The sequence below is a fragment of the Manacus candei genome, unplaced genomic scaffold, assembly GCF_025592945.1.
Source record: "Manacus candei isolate 608988 ecotype Guabito, Panama unplaced genomic scaffold, ASM2559294v1 h1tg000028l, whole genome shotgun sequence".
NCBI classification, from domain to species: Eukaryota; Metazoa; Chordata; class Aves; order Passeriformes; family Pipridae; genus Manacus; species Manacus candei.
In genome coordinates, this window is record NW_026138076.1 from 33,513,720 (window position 1) to 33,529,827 (window position 16,108).

General features: G+C 40.9%; 1 protein-coding gene across 5 annotated transcripts in view; it reads left to right on the plus strand.

Moving 5' to 3' along the window:
* PPP3CA (protein phosphatase 3 catalytic subunit alpha) overlaps positions 1-16,108 on the plus strand; it is a 185,241-nt gene that overhangs the window by 68,718 nt on the left and 100,415 nt on the right. For all 5 annotated transcript variants that reach the window (XM_051790497.1, XM_051790500.1, XM_051790498.1 and 2 more), the window contains exon 2: positions 10,161-10,361. In XM_051790497.1, the coding sequence (XP_051646457.1) occupies positions 10,161-10,361 (201 nt within the window). The remainder of the gene's footprint in view (positions 1-10,160; positions 10,362-16,108) is intronic.

Genomic DNA, 16,108 nt, shown 5'->3' on the forward strand with positions numbered 1-16,108 from the left:
TGGAAAAACTTGGGTGTAACACACAAAGTAGAAAAACAAACTTTTCTGATGAGGCCAGGAAGCTACGATCACATTTTCCAGTTTTTACTGTATGTGTTGGTCCTAACTGGGAATGTTTCCTGTTAAACTGAATTTTTCCTTTCTGTGTTATTTTGTAGTTGGTTTTTTATCCATGAACTGTGGACTGGAGTGGATCATAAATGTCAAAGATACTTGCATATGATCTTGAACATTGGGAAAAGATATATTTTTGTAATATTTTATAGGGATATGTGTTGTTTTGTGCTCTATAAGACTGGTAGGATTTGTTTGTTTATTCCAGTAGTTGCCCAAAGGATACTCTGGGAATGCTGCCAATAAATAACCACATACCCTACAATATGATATTTCAATCAGACCTATTTGTTTGAATTATGAGGCTTTCTTTAATGCAGTTCTTTTAAAGTGTACCTCCTTCCCTTCCTCTTTCCAACCTGTACCTCCTCCTAGGTTCTCAGGCTTTCTGATGTGTTTGTTGCCTGTAAATGATGTTCTGGAAGAGTTTTTGTCATTTTTTTCAGACTTTTTTTGAGAAACTGAAAAACGTTTTTATTGCTAATTGTTAATGATTGAAAATTAGAGTTAGATGTGGCTTGTTACAGGAATACACATTTATCTGTGTTACTCGTATCAATGCTTCAATTTATTATGAAAGCATTTAGTGCAGTTGAGATCAAGTACATGTCAATCAATTCATCAGTCGAAAGACAAACCATCAAGGGAATCTTGTGTGTTTATACAGGCCTTTGTGGTTTTTATTACTACTCTTCATTTGAGCCCAGAGTAAGAATAATGTGTCACTGCTCTGATGCCTTTGAAGAACTCCTTTGTGTAAATTCTTCTTTAGGATTTTTAAGGTTTCCTGTGGTGAATATAAAGAAAATCAAATCCTATATCAGTGAGTGTTGTTTTTAATGGAAATTTTTTTTAAGGTGAGTCAAGGTGACATAGCTGCTTACATTTGTTCAAGTATAATTTGACCTGAGTTTGAGGAAATCAGTTATGCCCTTTTAAAGAGTTGAAGAAAAGTGTTGCTATATAGGTACTGTATATTCTGGAGAAGACCGGTATTGCCACAGAAGACTGTAACAATTCCTGAAGTGGTGGGAAGTTGTACTGCTGTAGCTTTTCATCCTCTGAGAACAAACGCCTAGCATCCAGTCAGAGTCGACCCATAACACCTCAGCTTGGTAATTAGACAGAAATGACAGCATTTCATCCCAGTTCTGTAGTTACAAGTTAATGGTGACTTTCATTTCCCTTGCTCTGTTGTGCCACTCATCTGTTTGCAAAAGGATCCCTATATGTTCATTAAAATGGCAGAGGTAGTTTAGACGAGATCATCCTGTCAAAAACATATCTGTATGGTTGAGAGGTCACAAAATAACTCCTGGCAAATTGTGCAGTCCCAGCTTCACTGCTGGTTGAAGGCAGCCTTCTTCTGGGAAGTAACAAGGTGTATCGGGGTGACTTCATCTTTTACTTGCAAGTTTGAGGCTCAAATCCTGCAGAGGTATTTTATGTAAAGAATTTGCTTCCCTTAGGTGTCAGAGTTATGCTGTGTGAGGACTGCTTGCAGTGTGCTGGAATGGGTTGGCTTGAAGTGGAACTTCGCACTGGAGTGAAGGGGTGAAGCCTACTGATTACATGGCCACAGCAAGTGCCTTAGTGTGTGGGAACAATGGCAATATGTTGGGACCACTACATGGCTGACACAACCCTTCCTTTGACAAACACCTTCCTAGCATAGTTTCTGTCCAAAGTTAGACAAGCTTCTCTGAACAATTCTGTTACGTTGTCCAGTTATGGCTGAAGTGTCAGAAGATATTAAAAGTAGTCATCAGAGCTGGGGTATTCGATGAAGTGCCTCTTGTTACTTTTTTTTTTGAGCTTTTCGTACATCAAAAAATAATGCTAGCAAGGCTCATCACAGTCTTGTGTGAAGCAGTTTCCTTGCCAACCTGTAGTACCTTCTGTTATTTCTGGGCCACAGGTGCTACTGCCTCTTCTGAAGCGGCCTGTTTTCCACATTGTCAACTGAGTTATTTGTCTAAAGAACTCCATTCTGTGTTCTCTCTAAATTTGGTGTGTGTGGGCTTTGTTGAGGAATGACCCTTTTGTCTGCTCCCAGTTTGATTTACAGGTGCTATTGCTCTTAAGGTATCTTCATGCAACATTCTTTTTGACGGACTCTTTCTTTATGCAGTATTGACTAGCTTGCCCAGTGAAAACCCCAGCTTTCTGTGAAGCAAAGTACCTTGCTCACGAGTGAAGTTGATTTAATTGTGTCTTTAAAGAAACAGGGCTGTGAGCACTTCTGATTACACTGCAAGAACTTGTTGGCAAGGGGGAAGAATTCATGCTGAATTTCTATAGGAATCCTTATAGCTTCTTCTTATTTTGTATTGTAGATTTTTTTTCCAGATTCTAATTTCCAACACTTTCACCATCTGGTGAGCAGATCTAGTGAAAACAGTCCTCAAATACGTCATGTCTTAAAATAGCAGGTGAAAGCTTGATCTTTTAGAAGAGGGTTGCCAATTCCAGTGCCTACTCTAATGACAGTAGCTAATGTAAAATGAAACCTGATAGTTTTTGTTAGAAAACATCAGAACACATGTTCCACTTTTGGCTCCACTGAGAAGATTTTGATTTGATTCTTATACTGTCATATAAATAGTTAGGGGGTTTTTTTTGACCAGATAGAGACATATTTTCTTGTCTAAAATTCAAGTAGAAAAAAAAACTAGTAAGAACTTGCCCATGTTACAAATGCTGTAGAAGAAAATTTCATGTTGAAAAGAAATTTTGTCTTCTAAATAACCTTCTGTATGCTACTCTAAAAATACCTGCTGAGGACATAATGTGTAAGTTAAAAAGAGAGATCCCAATGATTCAGTGTGTTTGAATGGTGTCTGTCTCCAGAGAACTTGTACATGGAGATAAAAGCATCATCCATGTGATGGCTGAGGAGAAATCTGTGAAGGGGGATGTTTGTCACATGAGAACTCCATGTCCTGCTTGGCTGAGCATCTTTGGCAGTGCCCTTTCCCTTTCCCACCGCTTTGGTGAGCCCTGCACTGCCTGAGGGGTTTCACTCTGTTCCCCTTAGCAGCTGTGGATGGCAGTGACTCATCCTCTTGTTCTTGTCTGTCACTTGAAGTAGGTAGTGTTCTTGAAAAAAAAACACATCGTTCCTTCCCTTTTTGGTTCACAGAAACCCTGTAAACCAGAATTTCGTAGGCAACTGTACAGGAATTAGGTAGTGTTAAACTATTGTCTTTAGGTCAAAAGTTGATCTTTGGCTGCTTCTTTATATATTGTTATGTAGTCAGACCCGGCATGGTACAGAAATGCAGGACTCTGATTAAATAGTAAAAACTCCAGTATGGATGTTGTTACTGTTCAGCAGGAATGCTCAAGATTATGCTATGTGTTCAACTGCATTATAAAATGGGGGTGGATTTTCAAAGTCGACCTGCAAAAAGTGTTAGTTAAACTATTAAAAATGTTCTGGTCTCTCAAAAATACAGATTTGTTGGAGTTTCTGAGATGATTTTTTATTATAATTTCTGGAAATTTTTATGGATACCAAGTCTGAAGATTATGAAAAAATAGATGCAAAGAAAGCAAAGCTGAAGAGTGACTTTTTTTTTTTTTGCACGTCTGAAATAAGTGTTGACCTGTTTAATAATTTGTGCTCTAGACACTGCTATATTACAAGTGTTTCTCAAAATGGAGAATTGGAAGTTGTCATCAGACAAATGCAATGCATTGGGTTATTGAGGTGTTGGCAGTTATTGGGGTGTTTTCCCTCCAAATGAAGAAGAAAGCATTTGTTTTTCATAAAAGTATGGTGTGCTATAAACATAGTTACATACAGACATACAGCAGAAGTTATATGAAATTATAGGACAAGCATTACAGAGGGAGATAATTTGCAGGGAACTTGAATATTGATGAAAGAAAGTTTTTCTTATGGGCAGCCTTCTCTGAGAGTATTAATTTAATGTATAGCTTCATTTTAAAATAAATAATTTATAAACAAAATAGTGCTTGCTTTGCCACATGCTAGTGTTTTATTTATGGGTGCACACATGGTCCACTCTAATTAAGCACAACTCTTTATGATTTATTTATTTGTTCCAGAGAGGCTGCTTAATATTTGAGAGAAACAGTAATGATGTGTCTGACCTTTGCAGTGGCTGTGTTAATGGTAAGATGGGTTTTGCAGGAGCTTGCAAGAACAGTAAAATAGCAGGTTGATCTTTTCCTCCATTTGCTGGAACATGCTCAAGAGACCTGAAAGTAAAAGTGAAAAAAACTGAAACAACCCAACCAAAACCAAAAAGCCCCCCACTAGTAAGTGGTTAAAGAGTATTTTTTTGTGCTTTCAGATCTCAGGAGGAGGCTACTGACAGGCTGAGGTAAAGGGTTAAAAACTTTGTTTCTTTGCCTTTGGCTGTGGTCCACGTTTTATTAGCAAACCACCAAGGTAGTATTTTACATGGTTAATAATTATTTGTCTGGTTTTTTTATGCCAATATGAAGAAATAGATGTAAACGAGGTGGAGGCCAGTCCAGATTTTAAGTTTTACAGAGTATGATTAAGGGTGCATGACTCTTGTGTAGTGGTCTTGTAGTGAAATTTGTCACTAAACTTCTAAAAATACATATGGTATATACATGCAAATTTTATTGCCCCTCCCATTTTTATGGGAATGCTTGGTACAGATTCCCGACTCTTTTTACAAAAACATCCCCTGAGCCTGTGCTGTGGTGAGACGCTCTATGCTGGCAGTTCAGCTCCCCAGTCCTTCCTTCTTCCTGCGTCTCTCCCTGGTGGCCTCCTCTCCCAGCTCCATGCTCTTCGTCCTTGTGTGTGCTGTATGCACAGTTGGTGTCTGATGAGACTCTTGGGTTTATTCCTGATAACAGTAAAGCCACTGGGAGAGAGAGTTATTTATTGCAAGCACTAATAGCATAGGTTTCAAAAAACAGTAAAAGAAAGCAGATATGGAGAAACAGATGGATACCTGTGTGTTCAGATGGTAACATTGCTATATATAAAGCAATGGAAATTAAACGTTTGTTGTATTTATAAAAGGTTTTTTTTTGATCCGGCATTTTTGGCTATGACCAGTAAAGAATGATGTTTAACTGACTTCTACATGAACATGACCATTTCTTACGTTGTTCCTTCTGTGGAAGCTCTGTGTATGTGTACATTCAAAATTAATATTCTCATAGTGGAAGATGCAGTTTGTGGTCTCTTCAGTCGCTCATATTTTTGCTGATTAATCATGAATCATCTGCTATTGGAACAGTACCTTTTTTTCTTCAATTAGCCACTCGTACATCTTTGTTAGATCTCTGCCTGCAGAACTGTTACAGTGCTGCAGTGTATGCCATATTTTTTTCTGTATCAGTAGGTTCTATGTCATAGCTTTTGTTTGCTTGATTGTTTCTCTGTTTTGCTCTATGTTTGTAAATGTAAAAATCTCCTTTCGGCATACGAGCATATATGGTAGTTAACTTGAAGTAATAGTACTCTGCATAGGTTTTTACATTATGATACCTTTGGGAGGAACAGTGGTGGTTGTCTTGCTAAGGAATGCAAGCTAATGGTACGTGCTTCTTCCAGCCAGAGTGATTGCAGATAAGTACCAATCTTTCCCTCTCATCCTTCCTCCAGTGCATGATCATTAGCACTAGCTAGCTTTCCTGGTTTTTGTTTTTAGAAAAGGAGGATTGAGTCTTGGAGAACTGCTGAGTTCTCATTCACCTTCCTTTTTTTTTTTGAAATTATTGTTCTTTTTCTGTGTTGCATAAAGAATTCTTTATAGCTCTTACATCTGCATGGGGATGGATGAGGAGTCAAACGAGAGGGCAGGGACAGGTCCCATTATAATGGGAATCTGCTACAGGCCATCTGACCAGGAAGACTGAGCGGATGAGGCTGTCTGTAGACAGGTAGGAGCAACCTTATGTTCACAAGCCTTGGGCCTCATGGGGATCTTCAACCACCCTGAGACCTGTTGGAGGGACAACACAGCAGAGCATAAACAATCCAGGAGATTCCTGGACCTTACTCTTGCCAAAAAGGAGGTGCTGGTGGGAACTGTGAAGCTCAAGGACAGCCTGGGCTGCAGTGACCATGAAATGGTGGAGTTCGGGATCCTTATGGCAGCGAGGAGGGTGCACTGCAAGTTCAGTACTCTTGACTTTGGAAGAGCAGAGTTTGGCCTCTTTAGGGATCTTGGTAGAGTCCATGAGATAAAACCCTGGAGGGAAGAGGGGCCCAAGGAAGCTGATTGATATTCAGGGATCAACTCCTTCAAGCTGGGAAGCGATACATCTCAACAAAGACGAAGTCAGGCAAAAATGCCAGGATACCTGCCTGGATAAACAATTTGCTCCTGGACAAACTCAAAAAGGAAGCCTACAGAGGATGGAAGCAGACTGGTAGCCTGGGAGGAGTACATAGAGATTGTCCAAGCAGCCAAGGATCAGGTTAGGAAAACTAAATGAAGGAATTAAATGGCCAGGGATGTCAAGGGAAATGAGAAATGCTTCTATAGGTGCATCAGTGATAAAAGGAACACCAGGGAAAATATGGTCCCTCTCTTGAAGGAAACAGGAGACCTGGTTACCTGATACATGCGGAAGACTGAGGTATTCAACAACTTTTGGCTCCAGCCACACTGCCCAAATTGCAGAAGGCAAAGGCTGGAACTAGGAGAATTAAGAGCGTCTGTCCACTGTAGGGGAAGTCTAGGTTCAAGACTGTTCAAGGAACCTGAAGGTGCACAAGTTCATGGGACCTGATGAGATGCATCTGTGGGTCATGAGGGAACTGGTGGAGGAAGTGGCTAAACCACTATCCGTGATATTTGAGAAGTCGTGGCAGTCTAGTAAAGTTCCCACTGACTGGAAAAGGGTAAACATAACCCTCATTAAAAAGGGAAAGAAGGAAGACCCAGGGAACTGTGGGGTCAGTCAGTCTCATGTCCGTGCCCAGCAAGGTCATGGAGAAGATCATCCTGGAATCTATGCTAAAACATGTGGAAAATAAAGAGGCGAATGGTGACAGCCAGCATGGCTTCACTAAGGGCAAATAGCACCTGACAAATTTGGTGGACTTCTATGACATGATTACAGTGTTGGTGGGTAAGCGAAGGGTGACTGTCATCTACATGGACTTGTGCAAAGCATTTGACACCATCCTGCCTGACATCTTTGTCTCTAAATTGGAGAAACATGGATTGGATAGGTAGACCACTCAGCAGATAAGGAATTGGCTGGATGGTCACACTCAAAGAGCTGTGATCTACAGCTTAATGTCCAAGTGGACATTGCTCAGGGATCAGTGTTGGGATGGGTGCTGTTTAACATCTTTGGTGACGTGGACAGTGGGATTGAGGGCATGCTCATCAAGTTTGCTGATGGCAGCAACCCATGTCAAGGGGGGCACATGGTGGAGGGAAGGGATGGCATCCAGAGGGACCTTACAGGCTTGAGAGATGGGCCTGTGCAAACTTCAAGAAGTTCAACAAAGCCAAGTGTAAGGGACCTTAGCCGAATCTTGAAAAGCTGGGGCAATCCAAAGCACAAATACAGGCTGGGTGGAGAAATGGATTGAGAGCAGCCGTGACGAGAAGGAATTGGGGGTTTTGGTGAGCAAAAAGCTCAGTATGTCTCAGCACTGTGCACTTGCAGCCCAGAAAGCCAATTGTATCCTGGCCTGCATCAAAAGCAGTGTGACCAGCAGGTTGAGGGACATGATTCTGCTCCTCTACTCTGCTCCGGTGAGACCCCACCTGGAGTGTTGCATCCAGATCTGGGCCTCCCAACATAATAACAACATGCACCTGTTGGAGACAGTCTGGAGGAGGGTCATGAAGATGGTCAGAGGGCTGGAATACCCCTCCTTTGTAGGCAGGCTGAGAGAGTTGGTGCTGTTTAACCTGGAGAAGAGAAGACTCCATGGAGGACAAATTGCAGCCTTCCAGCAACTAAAAGAGGTTTACAGGAAAGCTGAAGAGAAAGTTATTTACTGGTGCATGTAGTGATAGGACAAGGGGAAATGCCTTTAAATTGAAAGAGAGTAGGTTTAGATTAGGTGTTATGAAGAAATGCCTTACAGTGAGGGTGGTGAGGCCCTGGCACAGGTTGCTCAGAGAAGCTGTGGATGCCCCATCCCTGGGAGTGTTCAAGGCCAGGTTGGATGGGGCTTTGAGCAACATGATCCCACAAGTGGGATGTGGCCCTGATTTGGTTTGGAACTAGATTTTCTTTAAGGTCCCTTCTACCCTGGACCATTCCATGATATGGCTGTCTTGCTTTTGAGGGTCTGCTGCAGATAGTACATCAAAGATCGATAGAGCATACAAACTCGATTTTGTGAGCATTGTGGAATAGGCTCAACTGCAGTAGCTGTGGAAAGGGTGATAACGTTTTTCCTTTCATAATCTACCTCCTCTGGTAGTACCATTCAAAACATAGACGAATTTAAAGCAGTCTAGGAGAAAGATCATCATAGATCTGCTACTGGGCTTTCCAGAGCTGAGAGCTGTATTATAACTTCATTGTTGATTGAAGTGTCATTTCTTCAGGAGAATCCCAGTCCTGTCAGGGATGTCATGAATTTTAACCTTTTCCCCTTTTTGTCCCGTGTTTAAGTCTGAGAGCAGTCAGGTTTCAGTATATTGCAGAGGTCCACATTCGTTAGTCCCCAGGAGACTATTTCAGTGAATTGACTGCTGGAACTGGGGCAGGAAAAAAGTTAAAAAAAAAGATTGAGCCAGAAAAAAAAAAACAACAAAAAATGGGGGCATTTTCTGAAACTGTTTATGTTAAAAATATCAGTGGGAATTAACTGCACAAAGCGATTTTTTTTTATTTTCTGCTCTGTTACTTCTGGTAGTGTAAGTGAACAGTGTGTGGCTTGAACTTTAAATAATGAGTGTGATTTATGGGCTGTTTTTGAAGTACACTGATTGTGAAATTAGAAGAAGATTGAAACTAACAGATACCTTGATCTACTGCATTACGGTGTCATGTCTCACGATATGGCAAAGCTGCCAGTAGAATACTCCATGGGAGACAAGGCCCTGTGGCAGGGATGGGGTTGTACTGCAGATGTGGCCAGCTGAGACCAGCCCTGTGGTCACCTCCTTCCCCTGCTTGGAGCTCCCGAACAACCTGACCCTCTTGCAGCTGTGGCTGGGATCAGGATAAATACCCTCTGGCTGGTGAGGCAGGCGCTGCCTAATGCCACTCCAACTGACTGCAAGGGAAAGGGAGTTAAGCTGGGATAATGCTCCAACCTCATCCTGGTGGCTGACAGCATCACCTCCCAGCCTTCTCGCTCCAGCTGGAGAGCAGGAACGTTAAGTTTGCCATATGCCACAGACCTTACGTGACGGCAGTACGCAGCTCGCTATTCGCTGCCATGTTGCTAGGACAACCTTCCTATTTATCTGTTTGTTTCAAACTTTGGTGTGATACATCCTCTGCCCTGCTTTTGCTGGAGTGGTCTGTTTGGCACTCAGGCGTGCTTTGATGGGCTTCAAATATATATTGTGTAACTTACACAGGGAAAACATCTTCCATCCCCCTACCCAAAGTCATTAGAGAGAGGTCTGTCTTGGGTTTTAGAATTTTCATTAGAGCATATCTATGCATGTCCATGCACAGATATTAAATGTTGCAGTTTTTTGTGCATTTTATGCTGTTAATGGGAGGAAGTCTTCTATCAGTGTTCTCTAGTGCTACTAGAGCAGTTTAAACTCTGTTCCCTCGTTTCCCTGATATTCCCATGCCTTTTGGGATGCTCGTTTGAATATATCTACCTGTAAATATGGCCTAAATACTCTTCTCAAGTTTTTATAAGTGTGAATCAGTCGTTCTTGCGTGTGTGAATAATATGTGCTGCAGAATACATGTGTTTTAATAGTGTCTCTGGTAACCTATGTACAATTTCAACCACACTTTTTAAGAGGCAGTAGAAAATCTGTGTTAATGTTTTGCAGCAGACATGTTTTGAAATGTGTCATTGTCAGTAATAGAAGCTTTGCTGTAAAAAGTGACCATATATTTTTGTCTTTTTTTCCACTTAGCTGTCCCGTTTCCTCCAAGTCATCGGCTCACAGCTAAAGAAGTGTTCGATAATGATGGAAAACCTCGTGTGGATATCTTAAAGGCACACCTTATGAAAGAAGGTAGACTGGAAGAGAGTGTTGCTTTGAGAATTATAACAGAGGGAGCTTCGATTCTCCGCCAGGAGAAAAATTTGCTGGACATAGATGCACCTGTCACAGGTTAGTATGGAGTTATGATGATGGAGGGGTATGGTTGCTGGCAGGGACATGTTAAGTAATGCCTTGGTGTATGTGGCTTCCTAAGGTGCTGAAAGGCAGCTTGAAAATCATTTGTTCTCTCCAATACTTGATTTGCTCTTTGTCTGCTACCACTAAGATAATGGAGGCCATCAGACAGCTTGTAATTTAGAGGAAGGGATCACATCTGCTCAACCCTTTCTGTTTCTAAGGCAGAGAACATTTTTAGTCTTTCGGAAAAGAACTACTTTCTGCAACTTGAAAAGTTATCTAGCCTTTTGCTCCAGGTACTAATTCAGTAATTTTATAGATGTTATTTACCATAGTAGCACTATTTAGACATACAGACAGCATTGGGCTCGGAACCTCATGAAGTTCAGCAAGGCCAAGTGTAAGATCTTGTATGTGGCTTGGGGGCAATCCGAAGCACAAATAAAAACTGGACAGAGAATGGATACAGAGCACCCATGACATTGAGGAATTGAGGGTGTTGGTGGATGAGAAGTTCAACATGTCTTCTCAATGAGCACTTGAAGCCCAGAAAGCCAACCATGTCCTGGGATGTGTCACAAGCAGAGTGACCAGCAGGTTGAGGGAGATGATTCTGGCTCTCTGCTCTGCTCTTATGAGACCCCACTTGGAGTTCTGCATCCAGATCTGGGGCCTCCAACATAAGAAGCACATGGACCAGTTGGATCGAGTCCAGAGGAGGCCACAAAGATGCTCAAGAGTACTGAACCACCTCTCCTCTGCATAGGAGGCTGAGAGAGTTGGAGCTGTTCAACCTTGAGAAGAAAAGGCTCTGGGGAGACCTTATAGCACTTTTCAGTACCTGAAGGGGGCCTACAGGAAAGCTGGAGAGAGACTTTTCACATGGGCGTGTAGTGATAGGACAAGGGGGAATGGTCTAAAACTGATAGAAGATGAGTTTAGATTACATGTTATGAAGAGACCTTACTGTGAGGATATTAAGGCATGGCACAGGTTGCTCAGAGAAGCTGCAGATGCCCCATCCCTGGGACTGTTCAAGGCCAGTTTGGATGGGGCTTTGAGCAACATGGTCTAGTGAGACGTGTCCCTGCCCATGGCAGAGAGGTTTGAACTAAGATGGTATTTAAGGTCCCTTCCAACCCAAACCATTCTGTGATTCTATGAAAGAACAATGGTGTCAGAGTAAGTGGAAATTTAAATATATGTTAAGGAAAATAACAAGGGCAGAAAAAAATTAGCAGAATCCCAGTTTGTGTTGCCTGGGGGATTAATGAATTGTGCCGGTTGCAGAACCCATCGTACCCTTGACTATGAAACGCTACCACCCACTCATTAATCCTCAGGAAATGCCTTATATTTGAATTTCCTTCTCTAATTGTCTCCTGCCTCTGCCTGCATTCTCAACGTATGAATGCATTTGCTTGCTCTAATGTGCTTCCTCCCATGTTCTGTTTTTGCTATCAGATATGAATGCATTTTTGGCAAGTAATTGATCTGTGGCATAGAAAGTTAGCTGGGGGGCAAAAGCTATCTAATTCCAGCCATTTTAAACTATGAAGCCAAAGTATAAAACTTGGTATAAGAAGGCAGGTCCTTTTATCACTTTTGTTTCTGAAGAACCCTGTCAGAAGTACAAGAAATAGGGTTGTCTGCTGCAGAAGAAGGGTTACCAGTCTTTATTAGTAATACTGGTAGCAGTCACCAAAACCCATATAGAAATAACAAAACCTTCATTTTCAGGAAACGTTCTCTGAAACTCAGGAGTGTAGTGGCTGAACTAGAATGATACTCAAGTTATTAAGGCTTGTAATTTTAAAAATTACATCCAACTAGGGGATTGTAGCTTGACCCGAAGAGGTAATGTGTATCGTCTTTTGTGGAATAATTAGGTTGTCGTGCTGCCATACAGTTCTGATGGAAGAGGTGTCAATTGTATTGCAGCACATGGATGAATAAAGGAAATAGAATGAATAAAAGGGTCCACCTAGTTGGCTGAGAATGAAGTTCTACAGATGATTTCTTTGACATTTCAGAAAAAATGGAAGAGATGCAATACCATTTTCCATAACTGAGTGGCAGAGACACAGAAAATTCTACCTATGGATTTTCTCTTTTTTTTGAGTGATTTTTACTTTTTTTTAATCCACTGAGAGATGTAATCTGTAGGAGGATGGCTCTGGTGTGTTGTGTCCCAGCTGATTTCTACAAGCCCATGTTTAATGTTCTCTCTCTCTTTAATTTTTCTCTTTAAGATATTTTCTTAAATGCATTTGAAGGTATTGGAATTGTTCTGAATTATATTTTGGAGATTAATCTCCTGAAGTTTACCCCATTGTATAACACTGGTATAATTTAAGTCTTTGATTCTTTTTTCAGTTGAGCCCACATCTTGCTTTGTTCCTGCCTTCGAAATTATTCTCATGCAGTGATTGTGATACTGCAGCATTCTTCAGGGTGGCTGGTAGCTACTCTCTTTTAAGCTAGCATAGGAAAGCTGGGCTCCTAATGCTTGTTGGCAGGGTAGCTGAGAAGTGCTAATCTTCTGTATGAACAAACATGAAAGCTGTAGTTACGAAAGTGATCATCAAAAGAAGGAAAAAATTAAATTGTGAGGGGGAGGTTGAGAAAGCTTGTGAGACATGTTGTTGTGGGCCTCACAGTTTTCTTTGTATGAATAGTATGACAGCAGGTGACTGGATAAAGAGAATATCAATTGACTGATGATGTGGTGGAAGTGCCAGGTACACAGGCAGTCAAGAAAATAACTGGAGTAGAGGAAAGCTTTTTTTCAAACATTTGGAAGGACAAAACCACTGATAGAGTAGAGAAGAAAATAAATTTTAGATTTTATACAAGAAAAACGGTCTTGTTGAATAGTGACAGTCATAAATCACTAATAAATCCTACTAATACGGAATCCTTTGTGGGAGATGCATTCATCTTTTAGAAACATATCTCTGAGACACTGATCAGCAAGAAGAAGAGAGATAGAAGAGTGTAACTGTTGAAGTAAGACCACAGTGGATTAGCACAGTGATATACTTGATAAATGTTAAACAACATGAAATGTTTTTTCTTAAAGCCTTGTGCAGCTGTCCATCCATTTGAAATTTCACTTTTGTTTAAGGGATGATATGATTGTCCTCAGAAATAATATTGAGAGTTCTGTTTATAAGTAAAGTCATGTGAAATGAAGTGGCTACATAGAAAGCCTGTATTTGAGCAAGCAAATGATAAGTGGGGCAAGTCATGCAAAGAGCTTTAATATGGAATGCACAGTCAATTATTTTGCGTTTATGCATAAAACTTACTCTGTATCTGTGGTTAGCTGGAAGCATCAACATGATTGTCCTTTCGAATTAATACATTTTATTTCCAAATTTGGCAAGGTTATAAGCCTTTTGAAGTATTTCTGATGAACTCATTGGTGACTTAGCTCAAATTCTCATAATTTGCTACATATGTATGTGCATGCATAGTTCACTACATTTCTGGCTTACAGCCAAGATGAACTGTCAGCTATTTCTGCAGTAGTTACACAGGGCTGCTGTTCACTGGGTAGGAATCTGAACAGAGCCTGAACTAAGAAGAGACTCCCAAGTGCTCTGCTGTCAGGACTCTTCTTGCATCTGGGGAGTGTTGAGGCAACTTTATCTTGACTTGTGAATGTGAGTTGGGAAAGATGAAGTCAAAAAAGGTGAGCATGTTGCAGGGAAGGCTAAAAGTAGGGATGAAAAGTAGTGACATGGGCTGCTCGTCAGATGATATGGAGTTGGTTGAGACTTACTTGAGGTGCAGGGCTTGGGAGAAAAGGAAATGGCCAGGAGGCTGAGTCAGAGGTTGACAGAGGGTGGCTGGGCCGGCAAAGTAGAAAGATGAGCAAGAGGCTGACAGGGTATTGGGACTAGCTGGGCAAGGCACCCAGTCTAGAAGATAAAGGGGCACATGGTGGGGTGGGCCTGACTGCAGAGTGACAGCTATAGTAGACACATTTTCCAGTACAGACCTGTCTCATGACTGGCAGCAGTGAGGGCGTGGCACAAGGGTTGTGAGGTTGTCTGGGTTTCCAGTGTGTGGAAGAAGCAATTCAGGCACACTGGGCTACCAGGATGATTTCCAGTTGCCTGCAGCACCATGGAGAATGTCCATTCCAATCTTAACCCCTCCAGGGAAAAGGCAAATGGCAAGGGGACAGGAACCTCTTCACTTGGAGACATGTGGCCTTTGTTTCAAGCTTGTGTGTTTAATGACGTTTCTCTACCACTAGACTACAGATGTTTAGTGTTCAGAAGAAAGATGCCTGTATGGCAGCCTTGGAATTTCCAGTCCTGTATTATGTTCATAACAGTATAATGACACATGGAGAAATTGGCTCATTTTTAATTGGCTTGTTTTTTCTAGAAGGCTAAGGCAGTATATCTCTGAACCTCCCTGATGGTAATATTTACTGAAGTCATACTCCAAAGTACAGTTGGGTATGTCAGATTTATAATTACCTGGGTAGTTTTATGTAGGTTTATTATAGGGATTCATTACTATGCAGAATGATTTTGGTCAGGTGATAAACACTACCTTTTCTTTGCATGATGACTAACTAATTACCTGCATGTTTTTATGAGCCTTCCCTTTCAGATCTAGAATCTGCTGTTCTTAAGTACTGAACATTCTTAATTGCAAGCCAAGCATGTCCCCCTTTGACTTCAGTGCATGGGTAATTTTCTCTGTGGATGAATATACGTGCATACCTCTTAGTATGTAGATAATTCTTAGTAAAATTATCTATAAAATTTTATGTTCTTTGGATTTTTAAATGTGTCAGAAAAACAAATGTAGGTAAAGTTTTTGATGGCAATGTTGTCTTGCTTGGCTCTGAGTCGTAAAAGGGACCATTAACTCACCTGTGTTTTGAAGACAGTAATTCACACATCTTTGTGAGATATTGCTATACTGAGCTGTGTTGAAAGTATATGAGCGAGGTGATCATGCTGTCTGCAGAGTATGGTTCATGTACATTTTGTAACCAGAGCACATTTCGCACAAGTGAAAGGAACACAACTTGAATTGCTCACTGCATGAGTATGGTTCATTCTGCTCCCACTGCATGGAAGAGAATTTGTAGCATAGTGACTATGTAAGAGAGGTTGTACTCGAAGCCTTAATTCTGTCCCATCCTAAAAGTGCTTTTATTTTTTCCCCCAACATTTGTGGTGTTCACTTTAATTACTAGGTGTATGATTTATTGACATTAATGGACCTCATTTCACCGGTCCTTTTCATAGCAACCAAACCTGCACTTTTGGAATGGGATAAATTCTTGTTTTCCAACATCTGCAAAAATTACCAACTATGATAGGTTAAATACTATTATTAATCTGGAAGGGCTGAGATTAATATACAAAACCTAAAAAAATCATATTGCAGAATTTGATTTCAACAGCAAAGTAGCTGATGGCAGCAACCAATTTCAGCTTTGAAGCTAGCAGGTTGTGCTATATGACCTTCCCAACTTAACATTTCTGTGATTTTAATTTATACCTCCTTAAATGACCTACTTAACTACAAGATATGCCTAGAACTGTAAGTAGTATGTTTGTCTAATATCTATCATTGTACATCTTTGCTTTTACCTTTGGGATTATTTTTCTTAAGGATATTGTTAGATTTACAGATACTGAATGAAAATAGCATATCTTCTGCAGATATGACTGCACAAGTGAATAAGCTTGCAGGATATGTGT